The 27,798-nt window shown below is 38.6% G+C and overlaps 1 protein-coding gene across 2 annotated transcripts in view; it reads left to right on the top strand.

Annotated features, from left to right (window-relative positions):
• NETO2 (neuropilin and tolloid like 2) overlaps window positions 1-13,820 on the top strand; it is a 56,883-nt gene extending 43,063 nt beyond the window's left edge. For both annotated transcript variants that reach the window (XM_040633256.1, XM_040633255.1), the window contains exons 8-9: window positions 8,599-8,712; window positions 9,941-13,820. In XM_040633256.1, coding sequence (XP_040489190.1) covers window positions 8,599-8,712; window positions 9,941-10,521 — 695 coding nt within the window. In that variant the 3' untranslated portion in view covers window positions 10,522-13,820. The remainder of the gene's footprint in view (window positions 1-8,598; window positions 8,713-9,940) is intronic.
• Window positions 13,821-27,798: the final 13,978 nt, after the last annotated feature.

The raw sequence follows: 27,798 nt of genomic DNA, 5'->3' as shown, positions 1-27,798 counted from the left end.
TTGTGGCCATAGTGGGGTTTTGTCTTTTTATGAGTTGGTTACATCTTTAAAAGTCATTTTTACTATTTTGTGAGCATGTGAGAACCTTTTCATATTAAAGAACGGGGTAGCTCATGTATAGATACTGACCCAGCTTAAAAGTAGAAAAACTCAGAGGAGAGCATTTTAGGATTCTTCTCTTAAACTCCTGATAATTCACATGAACAAATCTCAGGAAAAACTGGTTCTGTTGCCTTTCCGTCTCCTGTAAAAGTCCGAGTGACTTGTCTGTACTTCCTAATAATTATTTTGTTGATTTTGCTTATCATAAGTACAAATCGTATTACATTAGCTTTGATTTAAAAAAAAAAAAACTAACAAAAATACTGTCATGTTTTTGGCTTGGTTTTGAGTGGCTTGGTTTAACTTTAATCTGCGTTTGGATAGTGCTGATTAGTCTCTCTGACTAGTCCCTTTCCTCACAGTCACCTCTGTATGAAGAAAATTACCATTTAGAGACTCATCCAAACTGCCCCAGTGTAGTTGACTGTATATGTTCATATCACATGTATTTTAAAATAAGTGGTAGATGTTCTGTATTGTCCTCTAAGAGAAGGAAATATTTTCACTTTTATATCCTGAGTGGTGAATACAGTAAAATGGTTAACTATATATATTTTTGCCAATCAAAATTTGTAAATATAAAAGTGTAAGAATAAGATACTATCAGATATTTTTCTTGAGAAATTTAGGAATTAGTAATTTTTCCCTTCATGTATAATTTCAAGATATTATTATTCCATGGATTCTATGGCAAGATCATGATCGTATGTGACCCACACAAGCTTTATTATAGCTGAACTCTTCTATCTATAATTTTGAAAGACTCGAATTGCCAGCTGGCTATTTGGGTCAGGAAGCCGATTTAGCTGATCAGCCTTCCTACCTGTCTTCCGTTCATTTATTTAACATTTATCATACAAGATACCGTGTTTGGTATGAAGATACAGAAATGGATGGAACAGTCCCAGCTCTAAAGGATCTTCTTATAGTCTTTTAGGTGAGGTAACATACATGCAAATGGGACAGTTGCAGGAATGACTATGACAAAGACCGAGACAGAAAACGAAGTGCTTCCTGATTAAATATCCAGGTTACTTCTAGCAGACAGCAACGATTATGGAGCAAGTAGTCCTTGAAAGGAGGGCCTTTGAGTTTATCCCTGAGGGCAGGTGGATTTTAGGAGATAGAAATGTTGAATAATTGAGGTTGTTGTTCCAAACAGAAGCTACGAATGACAAAGCACACAGAGCCCGGGCATGTCTGGATCACAGAAAATAGTGGAAGAAAGAAGAGAGCAAAATGCATCAAGAAAGAGAGATTAAAACTAGAGTTAGAAGACCTTTAAATTAAAGGCTATAATTATGGGGCGCCTGGGTGGCTCAGTTGGTTGGGCATCTGCCTTCAGCTCAGGTCATGATCCTGGAGTCCTGAGATCAAGCTCGGCATCGGGCTCCCTGCTCAGCTGGGAGTCTGCTTGTCCCTCACCCTCTACCCTGTTTGTGCTCTCTCTCTCAAATAAATAAAATCTTAAAGAAAAATTAAAAATTAAAGGCTAAAATTAGAGTTCATACTACAGGCATTGGGGGTTTTGAAGGGTTTCATGCTACACAATGACATAATCAGAGCCGTGCGTCAGTTGGAGTGTGGAGGCTTACGTAGGAGGGAGGCCAGCTTCCACAGTCAGGGGGCTCTAGACCAAGATGGTCTGAACCAGAGCAGTGACAGAGGGAAAGTTGTGGAAGTAGAATCAACAAGAGTTGGTGGCTGGCCAGACGGAAAAGTAGCAGAATGAGTCAAGGATACCTACAGTTTCAGTCCGACTGACTTGGAAATGAAAATTGGAGAGATAAGAAGAATTAAGTATTGAGTTATTTTGGATTTAGTGAGTTTCTGGAGTAGCTGGAAATGTCAGGAGCTCAGCAGTGATATTTACCGGGAGTAAACTGTGTGGCTGCTGCTTGTTGCACTACGGATGCATATAAGCTGTTTCCAAAAAAAATTTTATCAACTTTTCACACTTGAAAAAAACAGCTATGTAATGGCTGCTTCACTCTTTCAAATAACTACAAAGCAGTGCTTGATACAAAGATATATTTTCAGTTAGCAAGAAAGCCTTTCGGCCGTTTTCCTTTCTCCTCGGTTTATTTATTCCCAGCATCTTACACCCGTGCTTTCCAGTAGTGCCCAGCAGCCCCGTGTGGCTGTTGGACACTCATAATGTGGCCCATCGCAACTGAATGTGCTATAATTATAAAGGCATATCCTGGATTTCAAAGACTTGGTATGAAATAATGTAAAATATCTCATGAATAATATTTTATAGGTGTTAAGTGAGAACGTTTGGGGTATTGTTCAGGGCTCCCCAACACCACCCACATGTCAGGTGATTTGCTAGAAGGACTCACAGGACTCTGCATGTATTTGAATACTACGGCTGAGATTTCTGACAGTGAAAGGGTATGGGGTCAACGGAGAATTACTGTCTGAGTCCTCACAGAGAAGTACTCTCACAGGCTCCCCAGCGCTCGCTCCCTCCCCTGAAGGGCGCACCGAGCATGTGTATTTCTTGAGCAACAAAAAATGCAGTAACGTGGACAATGTTTTGGTCCAGAGAAGCACCCAAGGTTTTTATTCGGAACTGGTCTCATAGGTCTCACTTTCTGCCTTTCCTGTACCAAAATCGTGGACTCAAAGAAGGAAAGAAGGTGTTCGGCATAAAATGACGTTGTTCACACCAACTCTAGGCACCATGAGCCTTATCGGTCAGGGAATGGAGGGAAGTCCAAGTTCCCAGTTGCCAAAACTAAGGGCCAACCTTGCTCACAAACCCTTCTAAAGGTAGCGGCCTCAGTTCTGCCATAGTAATAATAACTCTTTTCTGCACAGATATATTGGGTTGAATAAGCTATTAGTAAAATTAATTCCACCTGTTTCTTTTTAAAGATCTTTATAATGTGGCTACTTGGTCACATTTGGGCTCACATTATATTTATTTTTAGGCAGCACTGATATATATCTTAAATGCAAAATTCTTCTCTAATGTGTTTTAGTTAAGGTATTTCTCTAGATACACTAATGATTTCTCTATCAGTACAAATCTGATAAGAAAACAGGTGAAATGCCTCCCTCAAGTGATGTCTTCACAATAATCACTAAATATAAGACTTAGCTCCATATCCTAAATTTAGCTTTGTCATCCATGAAGAACAAGAAACCCTGTTCAAAAAAAAAAAAAAAAAAGTCATATGTATGTGACCAAATAAAGGATTTTGTAAAACAAAAGTCCCAGTTTGGAAATCTCATAAGCACATTAGAGAACTCCAAACGGTACATTTGTATATGCTCATCATTAATTCAAACTGCTAAACTCCTTTGTTTTTCTCTAAAACTAAAATGATGTGTAATTATTATGAATCCATTCATGAAAACCATCAATATTTTAGAAAAGGTTTATATGGATGGACTAATTCTGCATGAGATAGTCACTCTATACGTACCCATTGTAGATTACAGATATGCCTAAAATAATATAACTTGGCTAAAATGAATGATACAGACTAGCACTTCCCAAGCACTGAATACTAACACATATCTCACTCTTTAAGACAGGATATGGTTTTAGGAAAATAATTTCTAGGACTACAACTGTGAAAGCAGCAGAAGTTATTTTTGTTAGAATAAATCCATAATGTGATTCTCAGTGACATACTGCCTACGGGGGCTCCTGCAGGCCTAGTTGAAGGACAGACATCTCTCAGCATCACTGTCACATCTCAGGAGAAGGGGAGGGGAACTGATATCCTAACCCTTCTTCTTCCTCATGCCACGACCCAGCAGTGAGTAAAGGGGGAAAGTAGGAAGTCCTCAGGCTATAAGTGGAAAACGGTTTGTAACTGGCACTATTTTTACTATTCTCTTTGTCCCTTACTTATAAATTCCAGTAATTCAGCCATTTTTTATAGTTTTTAATCGAAGCATGTCATTAACATCCCATGTCAGTAACTGATACTTCGATTCTCTTTATAAACAGCAATACTTGTCCACTGAAAATCCACAGAGCTTAATACATGTGTAATTATGAGTATAATACATTTCTACAAAACAATATCTGATGATGTCAGCACTGCTTTCTAATTGCTTTAAATAATGTGGGGAGCAGCTGTAAAGAATTCTTTAATAAAACCCCTGAGGATGTTTTCTTTTTTTTTTTTTTTAAGATTTATTTATTTATTTATTTGACAGAGATAGAGACAGCCAGCGAGAGAGGGAACACAAGCAGGGGAAGTGGGAGAGGAAGAAGCAGGCTCATAGCAGAGGAGCCTGATGTGGGGCTCGATCCCATAACGCTGGGATCACGCCCTGAGCCGAAGGCAGACGCTTAACCGCTGTGCCACCCAGGCGCCCCCTGAGGATGTTTTCTACTCACTGTTCAATCAATGAGAAACACTGACCAGAAAACCTGTCTTTTTCTCCCCTTTTGAGGATTATAAAGAAACATCAAATGTTCTGTGTCACACAGTGTTCTGTGGACAAACTTGAAGAGCTAATCGTAGTTGGACTCAAAGTCAGAATACCTAGAAGCCGCAGTGCTGCTTAACACCTCGCTCAGCCCGCCTTGAAAATAGCTTCTGTAAAATAGCTGTCTCCTCATTTGTGAACTGGAGAAGACTGGTAAAATTAGAGATCAGTAGGTAATACGATATAGTATGTCATAGGATTGTGGTATGATGCATAAACAAAATGGAAAACTCCAGTTTTTGGAAGTAAGTATTCAAAAATGCTGTGTTCTCTAGGCCATTTGTCATGTTAAAGTGCACACCTGGATGTAATATAATTTTATGATCGATATGACACAGCTGAGGTAGGCACACCAGCTAATTTGGTACTGAAATAAAATACCACCATATATTTTCATTGGCTTTTCTGTCCTCAGCCTAACGGCATATTTATCAAGAATCATGAGATACTTACTTAATGGTTAAATAATACCATGTGATGGATTCAGTCTCTGAGTAAATTACTTACTGGTTATATACATGATTCTTCTGAGAATAGAAGTATCAACATGATTGAGACCACTAAGTTCATAGTCTCATTGATTTTATTCTTGTTTTTTTGTTTTTAAGATTTTATTTATTAGAGAGAGAGAACACAAACGGTGGGGAGGGGCAGGGGGAGAGGGAGAAGCAGGCTCCCCGCTAAGCAGGGAGCCCGACTCGGGGCTCGATCCCAGGACCTGGGATCACAACCCGAGCTGAAGGCAGATGCTTTACCAACTGAGCCTCCCAGGCGCCCTAGTCTCATTGATTTTAGAACCAGAAGTCTGAAATACACTATAGTCCATCTCATTCGTTTAGAAAGAGGAAGCAGAGACCCAGGGAGTTAGTTAAAATCTTAAAGTAGGTTAACTAATAACAGAAACAATTTGTATTAATTACTAGTCCATTGTTGTTTCTGCTCTCTGTTTCATAGCACTGTTTCCCAAGTTACTCACTATTCTTAGCTATTTTATTTTAGATTCTTGAGTCATGAGAGTCACCCAGGGGTTATTATACTTGAACAGGAGTGGGTAAGTACTCAGCAAATAAGCAAGCCTTAAAGTTTTGTGCAGAGAATAGTTAATTGTATATAGATAAAACTCACGCTTAAACTCAATTTCAGCTTATGGAGAAGGGGTGCACAAATCCTGGCTCATAGTGATTAACCGTAGATTATTAGCNNNCTGAACTTGGGTGACTGTTGCCTTTTGGGGATTCTGCCTTAAAGAGAGATTATATTTGTTCTCTAATAGCAAAGCAATTTTGGATGTTATTTTTTGTTTGTTTTAATTGAAGAATAATTGACATTCATTGAATACGGTATTAGTTTCAGTGATTTGATATTTACATACATTAGGAAATGATCACCACAATGAGTCTAGGTTCCATCTGTCACTACACAAAGTTGTTACAGTATTACCGACAATATTGCCTATGCTGTACATTACATCCCATGGCTTATTTATTTTGTAACTGGAAGACTGTTCCTCTTCGTCCCCTCCCCTACTTTGTCCTGTCTCCCCACCCCCTGTCCTCCAGCAACCATCAGTGTGTTCTCTGTACCTGTGAGTCTTTTGTTTGTGCATTTGTTCTGTTTTGTTAGAATCCACATGTAAGTGAAATCGTAGGTATTCGTCTTTCTCTGACTTATCCATGTTGTCACAAATGGCAAGATTTCACTCCTTTTTATGGCTCAGTAATACTCCATTTTATACATGTACCACATCTTTATTCATTCATCCATTTATGGACACTGAGGTCGCTGCCATATCTTGGCTATGGTAAATAATGCTGCAGTGAACATAGGGGTGCAGATATCTTTTTGAATTAGTGTTTTCATTTTCTTGAGATAAATAGGCAAGAGTGGAATTGCTGGATTATAGGGTAATTCTATTAATTTTTTGAGGAACCTCCATACTGTTTTCCACAGTAGCTGCACCAGTTTGCATTCCCACCAGCAGTGCACAAGGGGTCCCTTTTTTCCACATCTCCACTGACACTTATTTCTTGTCCTTTCGATGATGGCCATTCTGACAAGTGTGAGGTGGTATCTCACTGTGGTTTTGATTTGCATTTCCCTGATGATCAGTGTTGTTGTGGAGGTTGTCTGTTGACCTACATTGTAAGTCTAGTAAATATTGGATAAATATCACATTATGTTTTAGGGTTTTCTGGGGTCCCAATAAATACCTATTTTTACAGCCCATCTTCAGAGCCACCTTGAGAAATAGACGAAGGGGTCGGGCAGGTGGATACCAAACCATCTGTTGTTTGTGTGTGTTTACCAAGCTGTCCGTTTCGTTACTGCTGGTGCAGTTGGACGATGTGGTTAAGTACTCCAGAGCTTACTGTGATTGTGACCTAAAGAGAGAGCCTGCTCTTTAGAGGGAAAGAAATACTAAATTCATTGTTTTGATAAGGTTCATTGTATATTTGTTTTTAAAAAGATATTATTTAGGGGAAGAAATCCAGTTATTATTAGTCCTGTAAAATTTTACATATTTCTTTTCATCTTGAAAAGAGACTTTTAAAAAGAAAATACAAAAAGTATCTGAGGTCTGTAGTATAATAGAGAGGGGGGATTCAGTGTTCCTTCCTTGACGAGACACATACCTTAAATGTAGAATTTTTTAGACAGGAAATACATTTTGCTTGATTATATTTTTGGAAGTCACAGTGATAAGTTGATTTTTAGGGGCTTCTGTCAATGTGAGAGAAAAGCCGTCATGCGTCCTGACTTTCAGATCTTGTGTGTGTGTCTTTACACTGAGGTACACATTTTTACTATGTTGGTATTTTTGTCTCCAGTCGCGGACTTTATTTCTTAACCGAAGTAAACACACCGAGTCATAATCTAGTGTAAGAAGTGTTTACATATACGAGGAAAAGTGTCACATAGAAGCACATCTGGAGTATGACAGGGACACGGGAGTCATACTAGCTACCTAGGAGAACTGAGGGAATCTTCACGGAGAGGGCGGAATTGTGAATGATCTGAAAGATGAGTCGGTGGTCACCAGGAAGGGAAAGGAGGAGACACTTCAGGCTGAAAGAACGGTTTACACAAAAGAAGTTACGTGGTATATATTACATATATCTTTATCATTTAAAAAAATTTTAAGTTTGAAATTCCAAAGAGTGATTTTTTTTCCTGGTAAAATCTACATAACATAAAATTTGCCATTTTAACCATTTTTAAGTGCATAGTTCAGTGGCACTAGGTACATTCCTGTCTTTGTGCACCCATCACCACTATCCATCTCCAGAACTTTTTAATCATCTCCACTCCCCTCTCCCACTGGGTCCTCGTAGCTGATTCTCTCTTTTTCTCTCAATGAATTGACTGCTCCAAGTACTTCATATACCTGGAATCATACAATATTTGTCCTTTCGTGTCTGGTTTCTTTTGAGCATATTGTCTTCAAGATTCATCCATGTTGTGGCATTTGCCAGAATTTCCTTCTGAATTGTAAGCGTGAATAATATTCCATTAGATATGTATATACCACATTGCGGTTATCCATTCATCCACCCACAGACATTGATTTAGGTTGTTTCCACTTCTGGGTGGGATACTGCTGCTCTGTGCTTTGTGAATAACACCGCCATGATCGCCGGTGGACTGTGCGTTCGAGCCCCTGGGAGTGGAACAGCTGGAGCCGATGGTAATCGGTGTGAGTCCCATTCACCACAGCAACTGTACCATTTTACATTTCCCCCAGCAGCGTGCCGAGCGTTCCAGTGTCTCCACATCCTCACTGACAACTTCTTTTAACGTTTTGAAAAAATTCACCAGGCTACGTACAAGTTCCGTAAGCAGCGTGGTAAATGTGCTCGTGTTCTCCTTATGCAGAGCATGACGTGTGGCACCCAGCCTGAGTTAGAAGTCTTAGGTCAGACCATGTCAGAGTTCCAGCTCGTGTCTTACGGTTTCTGTAGTGCAGAGTGTCGTGAACATGCGGAAGCGCCAACAAACCAGGATGCGTTCTTAGCGACAAACTGTTCTTCTTTCCTGCAGCTCCCTGCACGGGCAGCACTTTCTTTTGCCACAGCAACATGTGCATCAATAGTTCTTTAGTCTGTAACGGTGTCCAGAACTGCGCGTACCCGTGGGATGAGAATCACTGCAAAGGTGAGTGCACCGGCGAAGGCCAGCCTTCTTGACAGGAAAGTGGCTGTTGCCCTTCATTAAGAAACCCTGAAAATGACCTTTTCTGTAACTGCGCTCAGCATAGCTGCTTTGGCCGAAATGGAAACATAGAATATAAATGTTCTTTTAAATGCATCATACACCTCTGGTATGTGGTAAAAGCAAAGAAAAATACTTATTCTCAATGAAAGCATTCTTTTTTTTAACGACCTATGTTTTTTATCTTAAGTTCAAAAGTCCACCATAATATTAAATTATTCTGAGAATAAGGTATCTTTACAATACGAATGACTCAGAAAATAATGCATTATTTACACAATGTCCTGTGCTGTATTTCTAGTGCAGGTCTAAGGTAAACACGACTTGTGGTAATTGCTGAGTATCTACAGACATTATCACATCACTGTCTCAGCCTTAAAGTTTGCCTGCCTTCTATTCTCCAAGAGTCAGTACACGTCTTACTGTGAACAGTTAGCGTGATCTGATAGGGCTGTCTGAAGTACTTGACAGGAAGTGTTTTCAGGTAATCATTCGGATGGTAGCTCGTGAGGCTGCACCTCAGTGGCTTAGCCTGGTGCCTTTAGTCCTCTCTTGCTGGTGGCGGTCGGTAGAAATACTGCGGTTACACTTACACACGGCAGTTGGCCAAACATACGACGGAACAGAAAGCTAACTTGATAGAACAAGAGTATTTCTTCTGGCATTTTCTCTATATTCATGTTTTTTTTATTTTTTTATTTTATTATTTTTTTAAGACTTTATTTATTTGGGGGAGAGAGAGCACAAGTGAGGGGAGGGGCAAAGGGAGAGGGAGAAGCAGACTCCCTGCTGAGCAGGGAGCTCCATCCAGGGGCTCGATCTCTGGACCCTGAGATCATGACCTGAGCTGAAGTCAGACGCTTAACTGACTGAGCCACCCAGGCACCCCCAGATTCGTGTTTTTAATTTGATTTGCAAATTGTGTGCTTTCGTGTACCTTCTGAGTAAAGAACCAAGTCCTTTTTCTTTTATGTAATCTGACTATCTTGTGATTGGTTAGTTTAACTGGAGATCATAATGGGATTGTTTTATTTGTTTCAAAACCTAATTTTAAATGGTATCATCTGTAGTGTATTTGACCCACGTGTTCTGCTTTACCTAAAAATACCTCCCAATGTGCGACAGGACTCATTAGTGAATTTTGAAAGCCTTGTTGTTTCTCTTTCTGCAGAAAAGAAGAAAGCAGGACTATTTGAACAAGTCACTAAAACCCATGGAACAATTATCGGCATCACATCAGGGATTGTCGTGGTCCTTCTCATTATTTCTATTTTAGTACAAGTGAAACAGCCTCGAAAAAAGGTCATGGCTTGCAAAACCGCATTTAATAAAACTGGATTTCAGGAAGTGTTTGATCCTCCTCATTACGAGCTGTTCTCCCTGAGGGACAAAGAGATCTCCGCAGACCTAGCGGACTTGTCGGAAGAACTGGACAACTACCAGAAGATGCGGCGCTCCTCCACGGCCTCGCGGTGCATCCACGACCACCACTGTGGCTCGCAGGCGTCCAGCGTCAAACAGAGCAGGACCAACCTGAGTTCCATGGAGCTGCCTTTCCGCAACGATTTTGCACAACCACAGCCCATGAAAACATTTAACAGCACCTTCAAAAAGAGTAGCTACACTTTCAAACAGGCACATGAGTGCCCTGAACAGGCCCTAGAAGACAGAGTAATGGAGGAGATCCCTTGTGAAATTTACGTCCGGGGACGAGAAGATTCTGCACAAGCATCCATATCCATCGATTTTTAATCTTCTACTAAGGGGACTTTAATTATTCAGTGTGTACGTATGCAGCCCACGGAGCACCCGTACTCTTCAGCAGCCAACCCTTTTCTCCTGTCAAGACTAGGACGACTTCGTTCCCACTAACCCCCTGTAACGGCGAGGCTTTCATTGTCTCAGGCAGCCTATGTGTTAAACCAACCGAGGGACCTACTCTAGTCCGTGAACAGAATAAGTCACTGCTGCGCGGTGTCACACACACAGAGCACCAGCGAAATGGCATTTGGAGAGGCGCACGGTGGTGCTGAGCCAGGCTCAGGCTGCCCGTTAGGCTCGGCTACAGGAATACTGCTCTGGATTGATCCCACAGCCAGTTGAAAAATAAGATTTGTCTCTATGTTCCTTTTGTTTTTCTTTTCTCGAAATTTAATTTGTTTTATAAGTCCACGATTTTACCGTTTTGGTTTCTTACATAAACATAAATGGTTAATGTGCCACACATATTTCAATACAGGCATTTGTTCTAGAATTTGTCAAAATATAACTCGTTACTGCGCTAAGTGCCAGCAAAGACCAGAGTTCTGCTTCACCCATCTGTTTCTTCTTCACTGCTGCCTTTTAATTACTGGATCCTTAGTCTTTATTTTTTGTGAATAGTAGATGATATGATTTATCACCTTTATCACCTTTATCATATTTTGTCTTATACTAGAAGATTTCATAATCCTAGGATGTATGCACCCTTGCCAGTTGTGACTAAAACCTTGAAAAAGATGAAAACTTCTACAAATTCTTTGAAATTTCCCAAATTTGGTCACATGCAGTGGTAGCCCATTCATTCCTGTGTGCAAAGTCGTTTCATTCATTTCGGGGGAGGCCTGTAATTATGTTTCTTTGCTGTGTTTCTCATCACCAGGTTTGTGTTTCCTGTTACTTTTAAAAGAAGATGATTTTTCTCCCTTTGTATGGGTTTATGTTATGGCACATGGTAGCCAAGGTTGTATGAGAGTTAAAGGGAAATTCCTGAGAAACTGTAAGAGCCCTCAGATTGCTTCTTACTTGGGACAATACGTTTTTCTAGTTCTTACCAAGAATAACAACTTCCACTTTTTTTTAAACTGCGCTTTTGACCTTATGTTTTTTTTTATGGTATATAAACAATAATTTATAAACATGATATAAAAATTCATTGTGTTTTTTTAGACTTTTGATATTATTTGATACTGTACAAACTTTATTAAATCGAGATTAAAGACCTACATGAGAGATTTCTTTCAGTGTTCACACCAGTGGCTTTGCATACAAGTATGCTGTGATGGGACCACATGTTGTAACTTATTGTAAAGACCTTGGTAATGTGTACATAAGCTTTTGTTTCTTTTTGTTACTGCATTTAGTTTATGATAAACTTTTCACTCGTGTGTTATTTATTCTAAATCACTACACAAATCATATATTAAAATATACATTGTTACATGATTCTTCAATCATGTTATTGCACTGAGATTTTGGATCTTAAGGTATATATGGAAAGGAATCCACTTATCAAATTATAACTAACACAGACATGCCATTTAAAAGAGGTGAATCCTCATTTTGATATTTTTTGTAGTAAATTCTCAAGTGAGAAATTGAAGTTTCACTGAATTTCATTGATTTTTTTTTTTTAAGATCTCCCATGTGTGGGTTTTCTCGGATTAGTGAAAACTGGGACCTTTAAATATGATACATATAAAATACCCCTTCAGAATGTTTCTTATATCACCTTTTTTATTTTTTAAAAGTACATACTATCCAGGAGATAGGAAAACCCGTAGATAGTATATTCATGATTTAACATTTTTAAAAGTCAGCATAATTTCCTGTTTTAGAAATACAATTTGGGAAGGGAGAAAGACTTAATGAATGTAGTATTCATTGAACTAATGAGCCAGAGCCAGATTAGATAGAAATTCTTTCAGGAGCTATGGTGAATAGGCATTCTAGTAGTTAGTAGCCAGCCAAGATTTGAACAGCATAGTAAATATTTAATATAACTGTGATCTCATTGTTCACGATCATGAAGGAAAACTAGCATATTTGCTATGTAAGATTATATCCATTATAAAAACAGCTGTTAAGTCCATCTTTACCACCTACGTGATAGTAGAAACTAATACAGTACGCTTAGCTCCATGAACTATACTCACTTGTAACTATATTTTTGAAATTTGTATCCTATTTTCTTTTAAAAGGGCATGAAGAGGCCTACAAAATAGAGCCTTTAAAGAAGACATTTAACATTAAAACAGCACAGAATCACATAGCTTCAAGCAACGCCACTTAGCAAGGAAAGCTTGGACAACAATTTTGGTTCTAAACAATTTTGGTTCTAAACTTTCTGGCTGCTAAAACCAATGAAATGGTTTTTGTTTTTCACAGTAGAGACCCAAACTTATCTGCAGAGGCTAGTTTTCTCTTCAACTAAAGAAAGAGGATCTTTATATAGAACATTTCCTCAGAATTTAAAACAGATGCAAAATGCAGAGAGAAGTCAGTTATCTAGGGAAGGCGACGTCTTAGTGCAGTCTAGGGTCGTTGCTTTTTGATCAGTCTGGCTGCAGGGGTAGAACTAAGAGCCAGATAATCAATAATAGCTAAGCCAGCCTTAAACCGCCATATATTGTATGCCTTCATTGAAGTACAGATGGACGTTAGGCCTCGTTTAAACATTTTTTAGTCGAACATTTACTTGGCAGTATGCTGTGAGAAGAGAATGGAACTGTTTTTTAGGCATTATTACCAGCATAATGCTAATTGCTGTATTCTACGGTCTTTCATCTTTGAGGTCAGTAAGAAAACTTCACAAATTGTTTACTAAAGCAAAAGCCATAAATTTGAGTAACGAAAGATGAACTTTAGCCATCTTGTGGAAGTTCTTACATCCTTCACGGAAAATACTGAAGCCAGTTGTTCAACACACAGCGGAAAATGCGAATCTGAAGGGGAGAGTATCTCCAATTCGGGAGCTGCAGGAAGGACGCCTCTACAATCGCCGTTACCTTTCACCTGCGATCCGGAGTTTAGCACAAGATACCAACACTCAAGTGCCCACAAATGGCGGGAAAACTACAAATCCCAACATCTAAAGTGTGTGTGAATAAAGTGTGATGTACCTTTTGTGGAGGGAAATGTGCACCCTAAAGGTTTAACCAAAAGCAAGAGATTTCCCACCTTTCACATCACAAAAGAGATTAAAAAGGCTCCTTTACCTTCGACTTGTTAACAGCTTTTGTGTCTGTCTGTCATGTTTCATGTAATCATTAGGCATTAAAAGATCTAGCTCCTAAATGCCTGCTTCTGAACATTTTTATAGTTCTGTTGCTGGTGAGCGGGATGCCTTCCGGTTTCAGGAGAGTGTCAAGTGATGAGACAGGACAGGAAAAAAGCCTAGTTGTGGTTCCAGGCGTGATTCTCAAAGGGGATTATGTCCTCTTCCAAAATGGCGTCTGCTATGTTGTTCATGATAGAAGGGACCTTGAGTCTGGGGGGTTCTTAAGACCCAAGAAAGATGATCTGTCACAACTTCATTAATGAGAGTTCTGAGACCCAGAGAAGAGGAGTGAAAAGCCACATCTCAGAACTAGTCCCATGCTCTTGCCTTTGCTGCTTTTCCCCTGCTTAGCTGGCTGGAAATTTAAAGGTCAGGCAATTCTAAACAGCAGCCCAGATGTTCCATGGAAGCTTGTCAGTCATTCTGATTTAAAACGTGATTTATTCTATAATAATTTTTTTCAAAGCGTTTTACTTTTTAATCATTTTACACTATTTTTCACTATTCTACAATTTTGTTGCCATGAGTTCTTGGCATCGGCAAACTGCAAGACAGTGACCGTGAATTCTTAATAGACAATGTTAACAATTCATAGGTTTGGCACTAGATAAAAAGAGCTTCAGTGTTTTGCTTTTGTGATCTTTCTTAAATCTAAAGGAAACAACGTGTACTCTAGAAATTAAAGATTCGTGTGCTGTATCTCTTGAGTTTGGAGAATGATTTGAGTTCTGAGCCATGATGACAAGTTGACCTCATATATCTTTTTTAGGTCCCTGCAAAATATACCTCAACCAATTAAAAATTCTGAATTTGCTTTTTTTAGTCATTTTTTCATATATTTCTCTGATTGGTTTAATGACTACCAAAGCCTAAGAAGCTAATGACGGGTGCACCGTCTTGAGTAACATTTTTTTTTAAGATTTTATTTCTTTCAGAGAGAGAGGGGAGGGGCTGAGTGAAAGGGAGAGGGAGAATCTCAAGCAAACTCCGTGCTGAGTCTGGGGCCCGACGCCAGGCTCAATCTCACAACCCAGAGATCATAACCTGAGCCGAAACCTAGAGTCGGACAGTTGACCGACTGAGTTACCCAGGTACCCCTTGAGTAAATTTTTTTAAAGCAGTGAATTTTAGAGATGAATGGCCAGATCATGTAAGAATTCTTAAATGTTTAATCCTGAATTTGACACATCACAGTAAAGAATATGACCCTTGAACTGGAAGTAGAAATTGTGTTTTTTTTCCTTGCTCGTCTCCATTTCCAGAGTTTCTAGAAGTGGCAAGAATCCTTATTTCCTTGCAGGGTGAAGTTGGCATTTCCTACCCAATAGCTTCCAAAGTAAAATAATGATAAAAAATAAAAGCATCCTCAGGCTATTCCACCATTTAAGTTTTCAAATTAATCTTCAAGTGAAATTTTAAAGTTGTAAGGCGAATTTTGTGTGAGACTGCCGACAGAGGCAGTGTTAACATCCAGTCACTAAAGGAGCAGCGAGGACTTTCAGAGTGGGCTGTCCTTTGGGGGTGCAGAGCACATCAGTCCCGGCCACGGCTTAGCAAGGACGGATGAGTGCATTTCACAAAAGGTGCACACTGAGGAGAAAGCAAAGGAAGGAAAAACTCCGAGCTTTACAATCCTACAGACACAGATCAAGGAGCAAAGAAAGGGAAAAAGGTAGTTGCCACTGGCCTGTCTCTGCAAATAGTTACAGAGCAATTTTACTTTCTGTGTTATTTAGGATCAAGAAACAGCTTTTATCTGAAAGTGCTTTCACCTGCCAAGCTTTGCCATCCTCTGTAACATCTGGTGCTGGCAGGTCACTGAGCCAGTACATACCTTATTGAAACATTATGAGTAACTGCTGATTGCTAGAAGGAATTTGCATCAGAAATCTAGGTATCGAACCATGCTTTTCAAATGTTCTATTCCTCCACTGATGACTTTGTCCTATCGTATTAAGCAGTGTTCCAGAGAAGTATTCACAGCTTTGAACCAAAAAATAGTCGCATGAATTGTAGGGAAGTTCTTTCCAGACCCTTAGAAGACAGTTCAGCTCCGAAAATGTGCACGAGTAACAACAGTGAACTTGCGACTTCCTCTGTGTTTTACATTCATAGTCTAAAGACAATCTTACTTCCTCCATCATTTATTTTTAATATTTAAAAAAAAAGGAATAAAGCGTGTAGTAGGAATCTTCTAGGATGGCTCCCAGTGATCCCTGCCTCCTGGTGTTCACAAGCTTGCATCATTCCCTGACCTTGAGTGTGAGCTGGATCTAGGAACCTGCTTCCCATGAGTGTGCCAAAAGTGCCACGTCACTTCTGAGATTAGGTGACAGGCTGGCTTCTGTCTTGCTCACCCATTAGTAGTTTAGTGATTTCCTGCTCAGATGGAAGCCAGTCGCCATGTGCTGAGAAGCTCTAATGGAGAGGCCCATGTGACAAGAGATGAGGATTTCGAGCCAACAGTTAACACGGCACAGAGGCCCTCAATCCCACCTTCAAAGAACTGAATCCCGCCAGCAATATGCCTGGAAGAGGGTCCTCCCCGCTTTGGAGCCTTGAGATGACCACAGACAACTTGATTCCATCTAGTGAAAGACCTTGAATGCCAGTGATATCACTGACACAGAAATTGAAGACACGTGCTGTTCCAAGCTGCTGAATTTTGGGGTAATTTGTTACACAGCCATCGATAACGAATGCAAAGCTAGAAAAAGACAATAGCAAATCCCAACTCAACCCGTGGGGGGAAGTAGTTGATGAAATTTAACATGATGTTTTAAGTTGGCAAAAAAACAAAAAACAAAAACCCTCAAAGCAATGAGCATATCATCTTGAATCTGGCAACATGGAATAAGGAGAGTTGGTCCTCCTCCAACATGAACCTGTCAGCTCTCTTGCCGCCCTGGCCACAGATAAAAACACTCGTCTAGATCCATTCTCTCCCAAATATGGCAAAATACTGGAATTTGATTCTACATTTGAAATGTAAATTATATTAAATCCTAACTCTTGCATAGTGCCCCTTTTAAGTGACTCATCAAGTCTCCTTTGAGTAAAATGAAATTATCTAAAAATGAATAAAGGATAAAATTCTATTCAGATTCTACATGGTATTCCCATAATTCTGTCAACATCTTCCACATTTCCAATCCATTAACAGTTTCTACACCGCAGGGCCAGCTACAACTCTATCACTACATGAAAAGGTGATTCTTAGGACAACTGATTTAGAAAGCAATGAAACCCCCTCCAAAAAAAAAGGTGGAGGGACTGTCACTGAGAAAAGAAATACTGGCCTTTCATGTCCAGAACCTCCCTACTCCCAAAATGAGAAATGTGGCCAAAACATTTCTATACAGAGATTTTCCTGTTGTGATAAAAAAGAGATTTCCTGGAAGAATGATCTTACGATTTTTTTTTCTTTGCTTTATTTTGGTCAAAATGATTGAAAGACCAACCCTGGAGAGTTTTTCTTTCTGAAATTGTTTTCAATAGCTGGCTGACAGCCACAGCTACCTGCTATAAAGATAAAATTGTATCTTTAATTGTATCTGTGTATAAATTTTTCCTTTGAATTCAAAGCCAGCTATTCCTGGCATTGTTTTGCCCTGTGGGTATAATTGTGTCCTAAATCTTTTTCTAATATGAATCCATGAAACCTTCACCTCTAGAAATAGGATAGTACCTGTTCCTTGTACTCTGATTTCTGCAAAAGAGGCATCAAATGAATCTTGGTCTTCTCCATCCTGCCATTTTTAATTGCTAGATGGTAGTCAGGGACTGTGCTGCTTGAAAGTTTTCTTTTTCTGTGGGATTAGAAGTTCCTGCCTTTCTACTAGGGGCCTCATGGCTCTTGTTTTGTTACCCAGAAATGCTCACAGATTTTTTTTAAGGAAATACTAAAATACCAAACCAGGTTCTTTAAAGAAACTCCCAAGTCTGTCAGTGAAAAGGAAGGAACTTCCCTGAACACTGTGAGCCGTAGTAGGCTAAGATGTATACAGAGAAACTGCCTTTATCAAAACCCATGTCTTAAAGGATGTGTTCGAGAATGCTGCTATTTTAAGCTGGGATTCTCACCTCTTCACCCTGGGAAAACAGCTTGCTTCTTTTCCCCTCATCAGGTAGGCAAAGAAGTGATTGCACACAGATTGTAATTGCAGGTTTACATAAGCCCACAACTCAAGAGCAGTGATTTGTTGGGCTGTAATCTACTCAGTGTAACACACGGAGCTGCATTAGGCAGCAAGCCAGATGTGTAACGTCAGAACTCAATGACGACATTTCAGTCGCAGCCCCAGAATTTAGTGCAGTGCCGCTGTTGAATACTAATGAGCCACTAACAAGAAAACAAGAGAACAAACAATTTCTTTCTCAGTTACCTTTTTTATCCCTTTCTTGATGATGGAGAAAATGAAAGCAATTAACTATTTCATAGAAACCTCATCTCATAACTTCCGGTCAAAAGCAGCCCATAGTACTTATTACTGGGCTCGTGGCCCTTTATCAATCAGCAGAAGGTAAATTAATTTTTAACACTGCTTATTTACAAAGTCATGTTTTTCCTGAAGATTTTATCAAGCAGTTTATTTTCTGAAAATAATTATGTACATGAAAAGTATTGTGAATGAAGTCACCATCTGATATCATTTCTGCTTTTCATGATTTTCAAAATGGAGTTTCATTTCCTTTAAAATAGAAGGGAGAGGGAAAACATTTCTTATCCTAAAAGAATGGTATTTCTCAAACTTGGCACCATTACATTTGGGGCCAAATAGTTCTTTGTTATGAGGGGGAATATTCTGTGCACTGTGGGATGTCCACCAGCATTCTTGGCCTCTACCCGCTAGGTCCCGGTAGCACTGCCCACCATTTGTGACAACCAAACATGTCTCCAGATATGGCCACATGTCCCCAGGGTGGGGGGGGGGGGGTAGGTAATCAACCTTGGCTGAGAACCACTGCTGTGGAGAGATTAAAGGGTTTAACAAACAATAACCAGAAGCTGTTGAGTTCTGTTTTAGAGAAATACTTCAGACTTCTGGAAGGGTATAAAGAATAGTGAGCACCCACGTACCCAGACTCCTGGTTAACCCCTCCCAGTTTCATCTCCCTCCTTCTAGCCCCATTCCCTCAGAGGTCCCAGATTTGGTTTTTATCATTCCCGTGTCTATATTGGTTAGAAGTTCTATATCTACTTCTTACTTTCGTGGCTGACCTTCATGCTTTCTCATGTACGCATCAAGTCTAAAATCAATATATGTACTTTCTTCCTGAACAGAACAAGAATCACGTAATGCCTCATTTCCAACCACCCCCTCCCATCTCACATGTGTTTTTAGTTCTAACTTGTTGTTTATATATCCACCAAATGGTCAATACTTTTGTTTTTATGGTGAATATTTAGACTTTTCTCTATGTTTTCAGTTCATTTGCTCTTCCTATGTTCTTGCATCCCAGACCTTACACCTGGTTCACTTTCCTTCTGCCTTCTTTGGAAGTGGACACTCTGCCTAGTGATTTGTCCAATTCTTGCTCTTCTGAAACTTTATTTCTTCCTCATTATTGCATGATAGGTTATCTGGATATAAAAATAACATTGCCAGTTATTTTCCCTCAGTGTTTATTTCAAGATAATCTGGCTTCTTTTATAAATCTAAATTCCTTTATTTATAACCTCTTTTCCCTTTTAATGATTGTCAATATTCTTTACTATTGTGCCATTTCACTATAATATGTCTACGTATGGATTTATTTTATATTATTCTTGTGGTTCCATATGCTTCCATGGTAGAAAATTCTTTCATGTCTCTTAGTCTCTCGGTATTTCCATCTCTTCGTATTTTCCGGGTGCTACATATTCTCTTTAGCTGTATCTAACTTCTATTTAACTTATGGTAGTTGATTTTCTTGGATTCCAATGAGTACTTATCTTGAAGGATTATATTGGCTATTTGTAGAAATTTAGCTCTTTTCCAATCTATGTGCACTTCTTTTTATGGTATCTTTTTCTTTTCTTGTGTTTTTATTCTCTTTTCTCTTTTAAACAATTTTATACATATTTTATATTCTATATTCCATAATTTCATTACCAAAATTTCTTAAGAGTTGTAGTTCTGTTGACTTACACACATGGTAGTTGGTTTTCGTGGGTGGCTTATCTGCTGACTTTCTTTTTATCGTGAACGCATCTGTGAAAAGGCTTTATATCTCTGGGAATCTGATGGAGCCTGGTGTGAGTATATTTCCTCTCCAAAGGATTTGTATTTGCTTTGGTGAGATGCCTCCAGGGTGCTTTCAACGCAGGATAACATTAGATTAATTTCTCATATTGGGATTTTCAAAACCCACAGATATTATTAAATTCTTTATTAACTCTATTGAAGTTTAATTGACATTCAGTAAGATGCATGTAATTTAAGGGTCTAGTTGTATGAGTTTTGATAATTATATGCACCTGTCGAGGCACCAAACCTTTTCATCACCCCAAAAGATTCCCTTGAGCACCTAACCCCCTAACCCCTCACACCAATGATTTGCTTTCTGTCACCATAGTATAGATTCGTATTTACAAGAGTTTTATGTAGATGGAATTATAGGTCATGTACTCTTTTCTGTCTGGCTTTTTCATTCAAGATAATGTTCCCATTAATCTATATCATTGTGTGTATCAAGAGTGCATAACTTTTGATTGCTGAATAGTATTCCATAGTTGAGTATACCCCCATTTATTCTTTCATTGAATGTATGGATTTTTTTCAATTTTTGGCTATGATGAAGAATACTTCTGTGTACATTCACCTACAAGTCTTTCTGTGGACATATATATGTTTATATCATATCAATATCAAAGAGGAGGATTGCTAGATTAGGTATAAGCACATGTTGAACATTTTAAGAAATTCCCAAATTGTTTTCCCAAAGTTGTTGTACCATTTTACAAACCTCCATGCATTGCTGGTGAGCAGAATTCCAACTGCTTTACTGCACATGGACACTTAGTATGATTAGTCTTTTTACTTATCATGCTAATGAGTATGACACAACATTGCTTTAATTTGTATTTCCTCGATGACAAGTGATGTTGTGCTTCTTTACGTGTGCTTATATATCTCTTTTGGTCAGGCTTTTATACGAATGTTTTGCCAAACTTTTTTAGATTGGGTTGTGTTCTTATTAGGTGCAATAATATTTATTTATGTATATATTGAATACAAGTCCTATGTCAGATATATGCATTGTGAAATTTTCCTGATTTTTATTCTCCTTTTTTTCTTTAAACATCTAAGTACAATCATATTCTGTGTTCAGTGATTCATTATCTAAATTTCCAATTGTTTGTCGTTGATAAATAGAAATGCAGTTGATTTTTATGTACTGACTTGATACACAAGCTTGCCAAACTCACTTATTCTAGTAGCATTTTATAGATTTTTAGATTTTCTATATATGCAAAGACAACATCTGTGAGTAAAAGCAGTTTTACATTATGTATGCATTTTATCTCTTTTTCTTGCCTTGTATACTGGCTAGGACTCTCAGTAAGATTTTGAATAGAAATAATGAGAGTGGATATCCTTTTCTTGATCTTGGAGGGAAAACCTTCAGTCTTTCACCATTTACTATTATTTAGATATACATTTTTCATGATGCTTTTCATCAGGTTGAGGAAGTTCCTTTCTATTCCTAGTTTACTAAGAGATTTTATTACATAGAGGTATTGAATTTTATCCAGTGCTTTCTTGGCATCTATTGAGATGATCATATGGTTTTCCTCTTTTTTTATACAGTAAATTACATTGGTTGATTTTTCAGATGTTAAACCAACCTTGCATTCCTAGGATAAATTCAGTTTTTCATAGTGTATTATACTTTGTATATACTGCTAGATTTCATTTCTAATATTTTGTTAAGGGTTTTTTGCATCTATGTTGATGAGGAATATTGGATTATAAGGTTTCTTGTGATGTCTTTGATTTTGGTGTAAGGGCAATGCAAGCCTCGTGAAATGAGTTGGGAAATATTTTACTTCTTCCTGAATTTACTGATTTTGCATAGAATTGATACTATTTCATCCTTAAATGTTTGATAAAATTCACCAGTGAAGCCATGACTAAATCCGTTTAATGGGAAATTCATTTTAAAAATTAATATAATTTCATTTTTCTGTTTCTTCTTGGGTTTGTTCTGGAATTCAAAGAATTTGTGCATTTCATTTAGGTTATTGATTCTATTGGCATAAAATTAGTCATAATATCTCCTTTTTTATCCTTTAGATTTCTGTAGATCTTTTGTGATGTCTCCTTTTTGTCGTTAGTGGATTGTGCTGCCCAAGCAAGCACTCCTCCTTCATTCCTTTTTTGTATAGTTAATATACAGTGTTATGTCTCAGGTATATGATACAGTGATTCAACAATTCCATACGTCACCCAGTGCTCCTGATGACAAGTGCTCTCCTTAGTCCCCATCACCTAATCTCCCCACCCATCCCCCCACCCATCTCCCCTCTGGTAACCATCAGTTTGTTCTCTATAGTTTAGGGTCTGTTTCTTGGTTTGTCTCTCTCTCTTTATTTTCCTTTGTTCATTTGTCTTGTTTCCCAAATGCCACATATGACTCAAATCATATGGTATTTGTCTTTCTCTCACTGACTTATTTTGCTTTGCATAATAGTCTCTTGCTATATTCATGTCCTTGCAAGTGGCAAGATTTCGTTCTTTTTAATGGCTGAATAATATTCTGTTTTGTATATATACCACATCTTCTTTATTCATTCATTTATCAATGAACACTGGCTGCTTCCATAATTTGGCTATTGTAAATGTTGCTGCTATAAATATAGGGGTGCATGTATCCCTTTGAATTAGTGTTTTTGTATTTTGGGGTTAGTAATTACTATTCACTAGTAATTACACACTAGTGTAATTACTGGATCATAGGATAGTTTTGTTTTTAATTTTTTGAGGAAACTCCATACTGTTTTCCACAGTGGCTGCACCAGTTTCCATTCCCATCAATAGGGCAAGAGGGTTCCTTTTTCTCTACATTCTTGTCAGCACTTGTTATTTCTTGTGTTTTTTATTTTAATCAGATATGAGGTGATATCTCGTAGTTTTGATTTGTATTTCCCTGATGATGAGTGATGTTGAGCATCTTTTCATGTGTCTGTTGGCCATCTGGATGTCTTCTTTGGAGAAATGTCTGTTCATGTTTTCTGCCCATGTTTAAACTGGATTATTTGTTTTTTGAGTGTTGAGTTGTATCAGTTCTTTATATATTTTGGATACTAACCCTTTATCAGGTATGTCATTTGCAAATATCTTCTCCTATTCAGTATGTTGCCTTTTAATTTTGTTGATTCCTCCTTTGTTCTTGATATTAACAATTTGTATCTTCTCTCCTTTTTTCTTTATCAGTCCAGCTAGATTGCAACTTTATTGATTTTTACCAAGGCCCAGCCTTTGACTTAATTGATTTTCTCTATTGTTTGTCTATTTTCTATATATTGATTTCTATTCCTATAGTTTTGCTTTCTTCTTTCTTCTTGATTTCACTTTAATTTGTTATTGTTCCAGCTTCTTAAGGTGGAAGTTTTGATCATTGGCTTTAGACTTTTCTGTTATTAGCAATGTTTCCATTGCTGATTTCTAGTTTAATTCTTGTGTGGTTAAAAAACACACCTTGTATGATCTCTGTCATTTTAACTTATTAAAATTCATTTTATGGCCCAGCATATGGTCTCTCTTGGTAAACATTTCATTTGAAATTTAAAAGAATGTGTGCTCTATAGTTATTGGGTGTAGTGTTCCATAAATATCATTTGGTACAGTTGGTTGATAGTCTTCATTGCATTATTTAAGTCTTCTATATATCTATTGCTCTTTTAAAAAGATTTATTTATTTGAGAGAGAGAGAGAGCGGGAAGAGGGGCAGAGGGGGAGAGAGAGAGAGAGAAAATCTGGAGCAAACTCCCTGCTGAACATGGTGCCCAATGCTGGGTTCGATCTCATGACCCTGAGATCATGAGCTGAGCTGAAATCAAGAGTCGGTTGCTTAACAGACTCAGCCACCCAGGTTCCCCTATGTCTATTGCTTTTTAATCAATTATTAAGGGAAATGTTTTGAAATCTTAAATTATAACTATACATTTCTCTGTTTTTACTTTCACTTCTGTCCGTTTCTATTTCATGTATTTTGAAGTTCTGTTATATGCATAATTCATATAAGATTATCTTCTTGTTGAATTGAGCCCTTTATCATTATGAAATTATCCACTTTATCCTTGACAATGTAATGATTATAGACCTATATGTTGAAACCCTGACAATGCAGACCATTTATATTTAATGTAATTATTGATATAGTTAAGTTTTAATTTACCATCTTGCTATGCATTTTCTATATGTCCTATCTGTCCCATCTGCTCTTCATTCTTTTTTCTTTTCCTGCCTTCTTTTGCATTAGACATTTTTTAGATGCTTTTTTTTTTTCATTTTTCCATTTTATTTTCACTTAAAGGCTTATTAGCTATTACAGTTTTACTTCTATTTTAAGTGGTTGCTCTACGGTTTTCAATACAGATTTTTAACTTATACAGTCTACCTTTAAATAACTTTATTTCCCTTTGCATGTAATATATGAACCTTATACCAGTAGCATTCATTTTCTCCCTTCCATCCTTTCCACTGTGGTTGTTATACATATTACTTCTACTTATGCTAAACGCCCACAATACATTGTTACTACTTTTGCTCTAAGTATTCAATTACCTTTTTTTTAATGTTAATGAAAGGAGATCTCTTACATTTACCCATATATTTACTATTTCCTGCACTCTTTCTTTGTGAAGATTCAAGTGTCTATTTGCTATCATTTTCTTTCTGCCTGAAGAACTTCCTGTACAATTTGTAGTATAGGTCTCATAGCGTTTGTCTGAAAAAGTATTTTTGGAAAATATGTTTGCTGGTTATATAATTCTAAGGTGACAGATTTTTCTTGTCTTTCAGCATTTTAAAGATGGATTATTATTGTCTTCTGGCTTGCATCATTTCTGGCAGGAAGTCTGTGGCCATTTGTTGTTTCTATATATAATGAGCCTCTTTTTCTGACTGCTTTTAAGATTTTCTCTTTATCACTTTATCACTGCATCCTGGTGGGGTCCACAATTTCTGCTGACCCCTTAGCGCTCTAGAGAGGCACAGTAGAGCATTGGTTGGAAGTCTTGATCCTTTTTGTTCAGATATGACTGGTTGACTGGTCTGTAATGAAGTTATCACAGTAGCGTTTATATTTGCAAATGCCAACAAATCAAGCCAAAAAGTCACTTGCACATTTATATGTATCTTTGTGAATATTCAAAAAATCCTCTTCCTAATGTTAGGGAAAAACAAAGCCTGCCAATGATTAAAGCAGTAAAAACAAAGTTTACTCATGAACTGTTGCAATCAAGGAAGAGAGACTTCAGTATTGAACTGGGTTCAATTCCAAATACAGCATGGACAAGTGAATATTTATAGCCAAGGAGCAGGGTGGAGGTCAGTGGATAGAAAATTACTGAAAGGAAACATCTGACATAAGGAGAGATTCCAGTAAACAGACTTGAACAGCAAGGCAGGCCAAGGTGATCGGACATCACCTGGGAGTGATGTAGGGGGTGAGGAATTTGATCAGAGGTTGAGGTTGATCAGATGTCAATTGGGGGGGGAACCTCTCTAAGGTGGTTTCACAAGATTATTGCTACAACTGGGTGAGGCAATCCCAACACGGACAATCACTAAGGTTAAGGCCTAGCGATCTTAGAGGAGCCCGACTACAGGTTAGTTGAGGAGGGAGACTTTGTCACCAAGAGCAGCGGAACATATCTCTTCCCAAGTGCAGTGAAGCATTCCCCAGGATAGGCCACATGTTTGCTGTGAAACGATTCTTAACAAATTTAAGGAGACTGAAATCATACAATCTTTTTCAACCACAGTAGAATGAAACTAAATTGAATAGCCGCAGGAAAACTGGAAAATCCACAGAACTGTGGAAATTAAACAACACACGAACAACTATGGGTCAAAGAGGAACTCACAACGGAAATTATACAATAGCTCAAGACAAATGAAAACGAGAACACAACCCACCCAAATTTATGGAATGCAGTGAAAGCTGTGCAAAGAGAAAAGTTTATAGCCATAAACACTTACATTAAGAAAGAAGATCTCGGGGGAGCCTGGGTGGCACAGCGGTTAAGCGTCTGCCTTCGGCTCAGGGCGTGATCCCAGCGTTATGGGATCGAGCCCCACATCAGGCTCCTCCGCTATGAGCCTGCTTCTTCCTCTCCCACTCCCCCTGCTTGTGTTCCCTCTCTCGCTGGCTGTCTCTCTCTGTCAAATAAATAAAATCTTTTTAAAAAATAATAAAAATAAAAATAAAATAAAATAAAAAAAAGAAAGAAGATCTCGGATCAAGTACCTAACTTCATAACCCCAGGAACTGGAAAAAGAACAAACTAAACCCAAAGTTAGCAGAAGAAAGGAAATAATAAAGATTAGAGCAGAGATAAATGAAATAGAGAGTAGGAAAAACATCTTTTTTATTTCTTCTTAGGAATTTTATGAAACTAAAAACCCGAAATTGGTCACAGCTCTCTCACCATTTCTGTCCTAGGAAGTACAACACCACAAAGCATATTCCTTCCAGTCCCATATCCTCACCTCCATCATGGAATCCAGACATACCCCAGCACCCATTCAACTGGCCTTGAGCCCTAGCCCTTGCTTTTTCTATGATGTTCTTAAAGGAAATCTAAGGATACACTCTTCCCGTCCCCAAGTAATGTATCGATGGCTCAAAGAAATAAAAAAGCACATGGAAGAAACAGCAAATGCTGGATTTACTGGCGCTGAGAGGAATCAAGCCAGAAGGCTTTCAGAAGTGTTCTGAGCAGTTTCCTGAAGGAGAAGGACAACCTGTTGAGAAAGTGGGCCGACTTCCCAGACAACGGGAAGACAGTCTCAGACTGCAGGGGACTCCTCAAACTGGCAATAACCTGGGAGCCTGTTGTGTCCCTGACTACCCGTGACCAACCTTGTTCCAGCGCCTGCACTGGAGAGGGAGCACTGCACAAGCCTCCCCTGGGATGTCCCATTCACCTGGACATGCTTTTAAAAAAAAGCCTGTGATGATAAAGCAAGCAGGATAGGGATGCCACATTATTAATTCGGATTGCTCAGAATATGCCTATGTACTTTCCTATGCAGCCAGACTCCAGGATCTCACGCCATTACACCTTTTCGTAGTGCTGAGCCTGAGATGAAAGGGAATAGAGCAAGCTCCAAGGAAACCAGAAGAGATGAAAGGATCACAGTGTCTTCAAATAACTCCAAAGGCTGGAGAGACTCGAATTCTGCTTGATGAAGTGAAGGCTGCAGAGCCTATGAGCAATCAGTAAGACAGAGAGCAACTCCAGAGAGCCTTGAATAAGTAATCAACAAGCCCTAGTCCCAAAAGACTGGGGTTCTCTTGATCTTGGTCAGTGTGCTGGGAGTGTCACCCACTTGGGGAGAATGTTCCTTCTTATCAGAGGCAGAGTGGACAAAATTACAAATAATTACACACGGCTTTCCCATTTTTACAAACAAAGCATTTGTATTAGTCAGGACTCTGCGTTAGAAATAACAACAGCCTAATACGATTCAGTTAAAGCGGGGGAGGGGGGAAGCCAAGTCCCATGGCTCACATGGCTGGGAAGAATCCTGAGAAAACCCACATAATTCAGAAGTTCTGCAAGAACCAGGGATTCAGGACTGGAGCCCGGGACTTGACACTTGGAGGTTCATCTGTGTGTGTTTCTTCATCTCTTGGTACCGATCTCATTGTCTCTCCCTGAAAGCAGGCCTCCTCCACACGGCAAGTACATGTTTACATCCTTCCAGCACCTTGATTCCAAAGACAAAGTCCCAAGAAGAATCGAATGGGCCCAGCCGAGAGCACTTGCCAATGAC

Source organism: Ursus maritimus, unplaced genomic scaffold (assembly GCF_017311325.1).
Source record: "Ursus maritimus isolate PB19 unplaced genomic scaffold, ASM1731132v1 scaffold_19, whole genome shotgun sequence".
NCBI classification, from domain to species: domain Eukaryota; kingdom Metazoa; phylum Chordata; class Mammalia; order Carnivora; family Ursidae; genus Ursus; species Ursus maritimus.
Note: the sequence above shows the minus strand (reverse complement) of the source record. Positions and strands in the feature narration are given on the sequence as shown.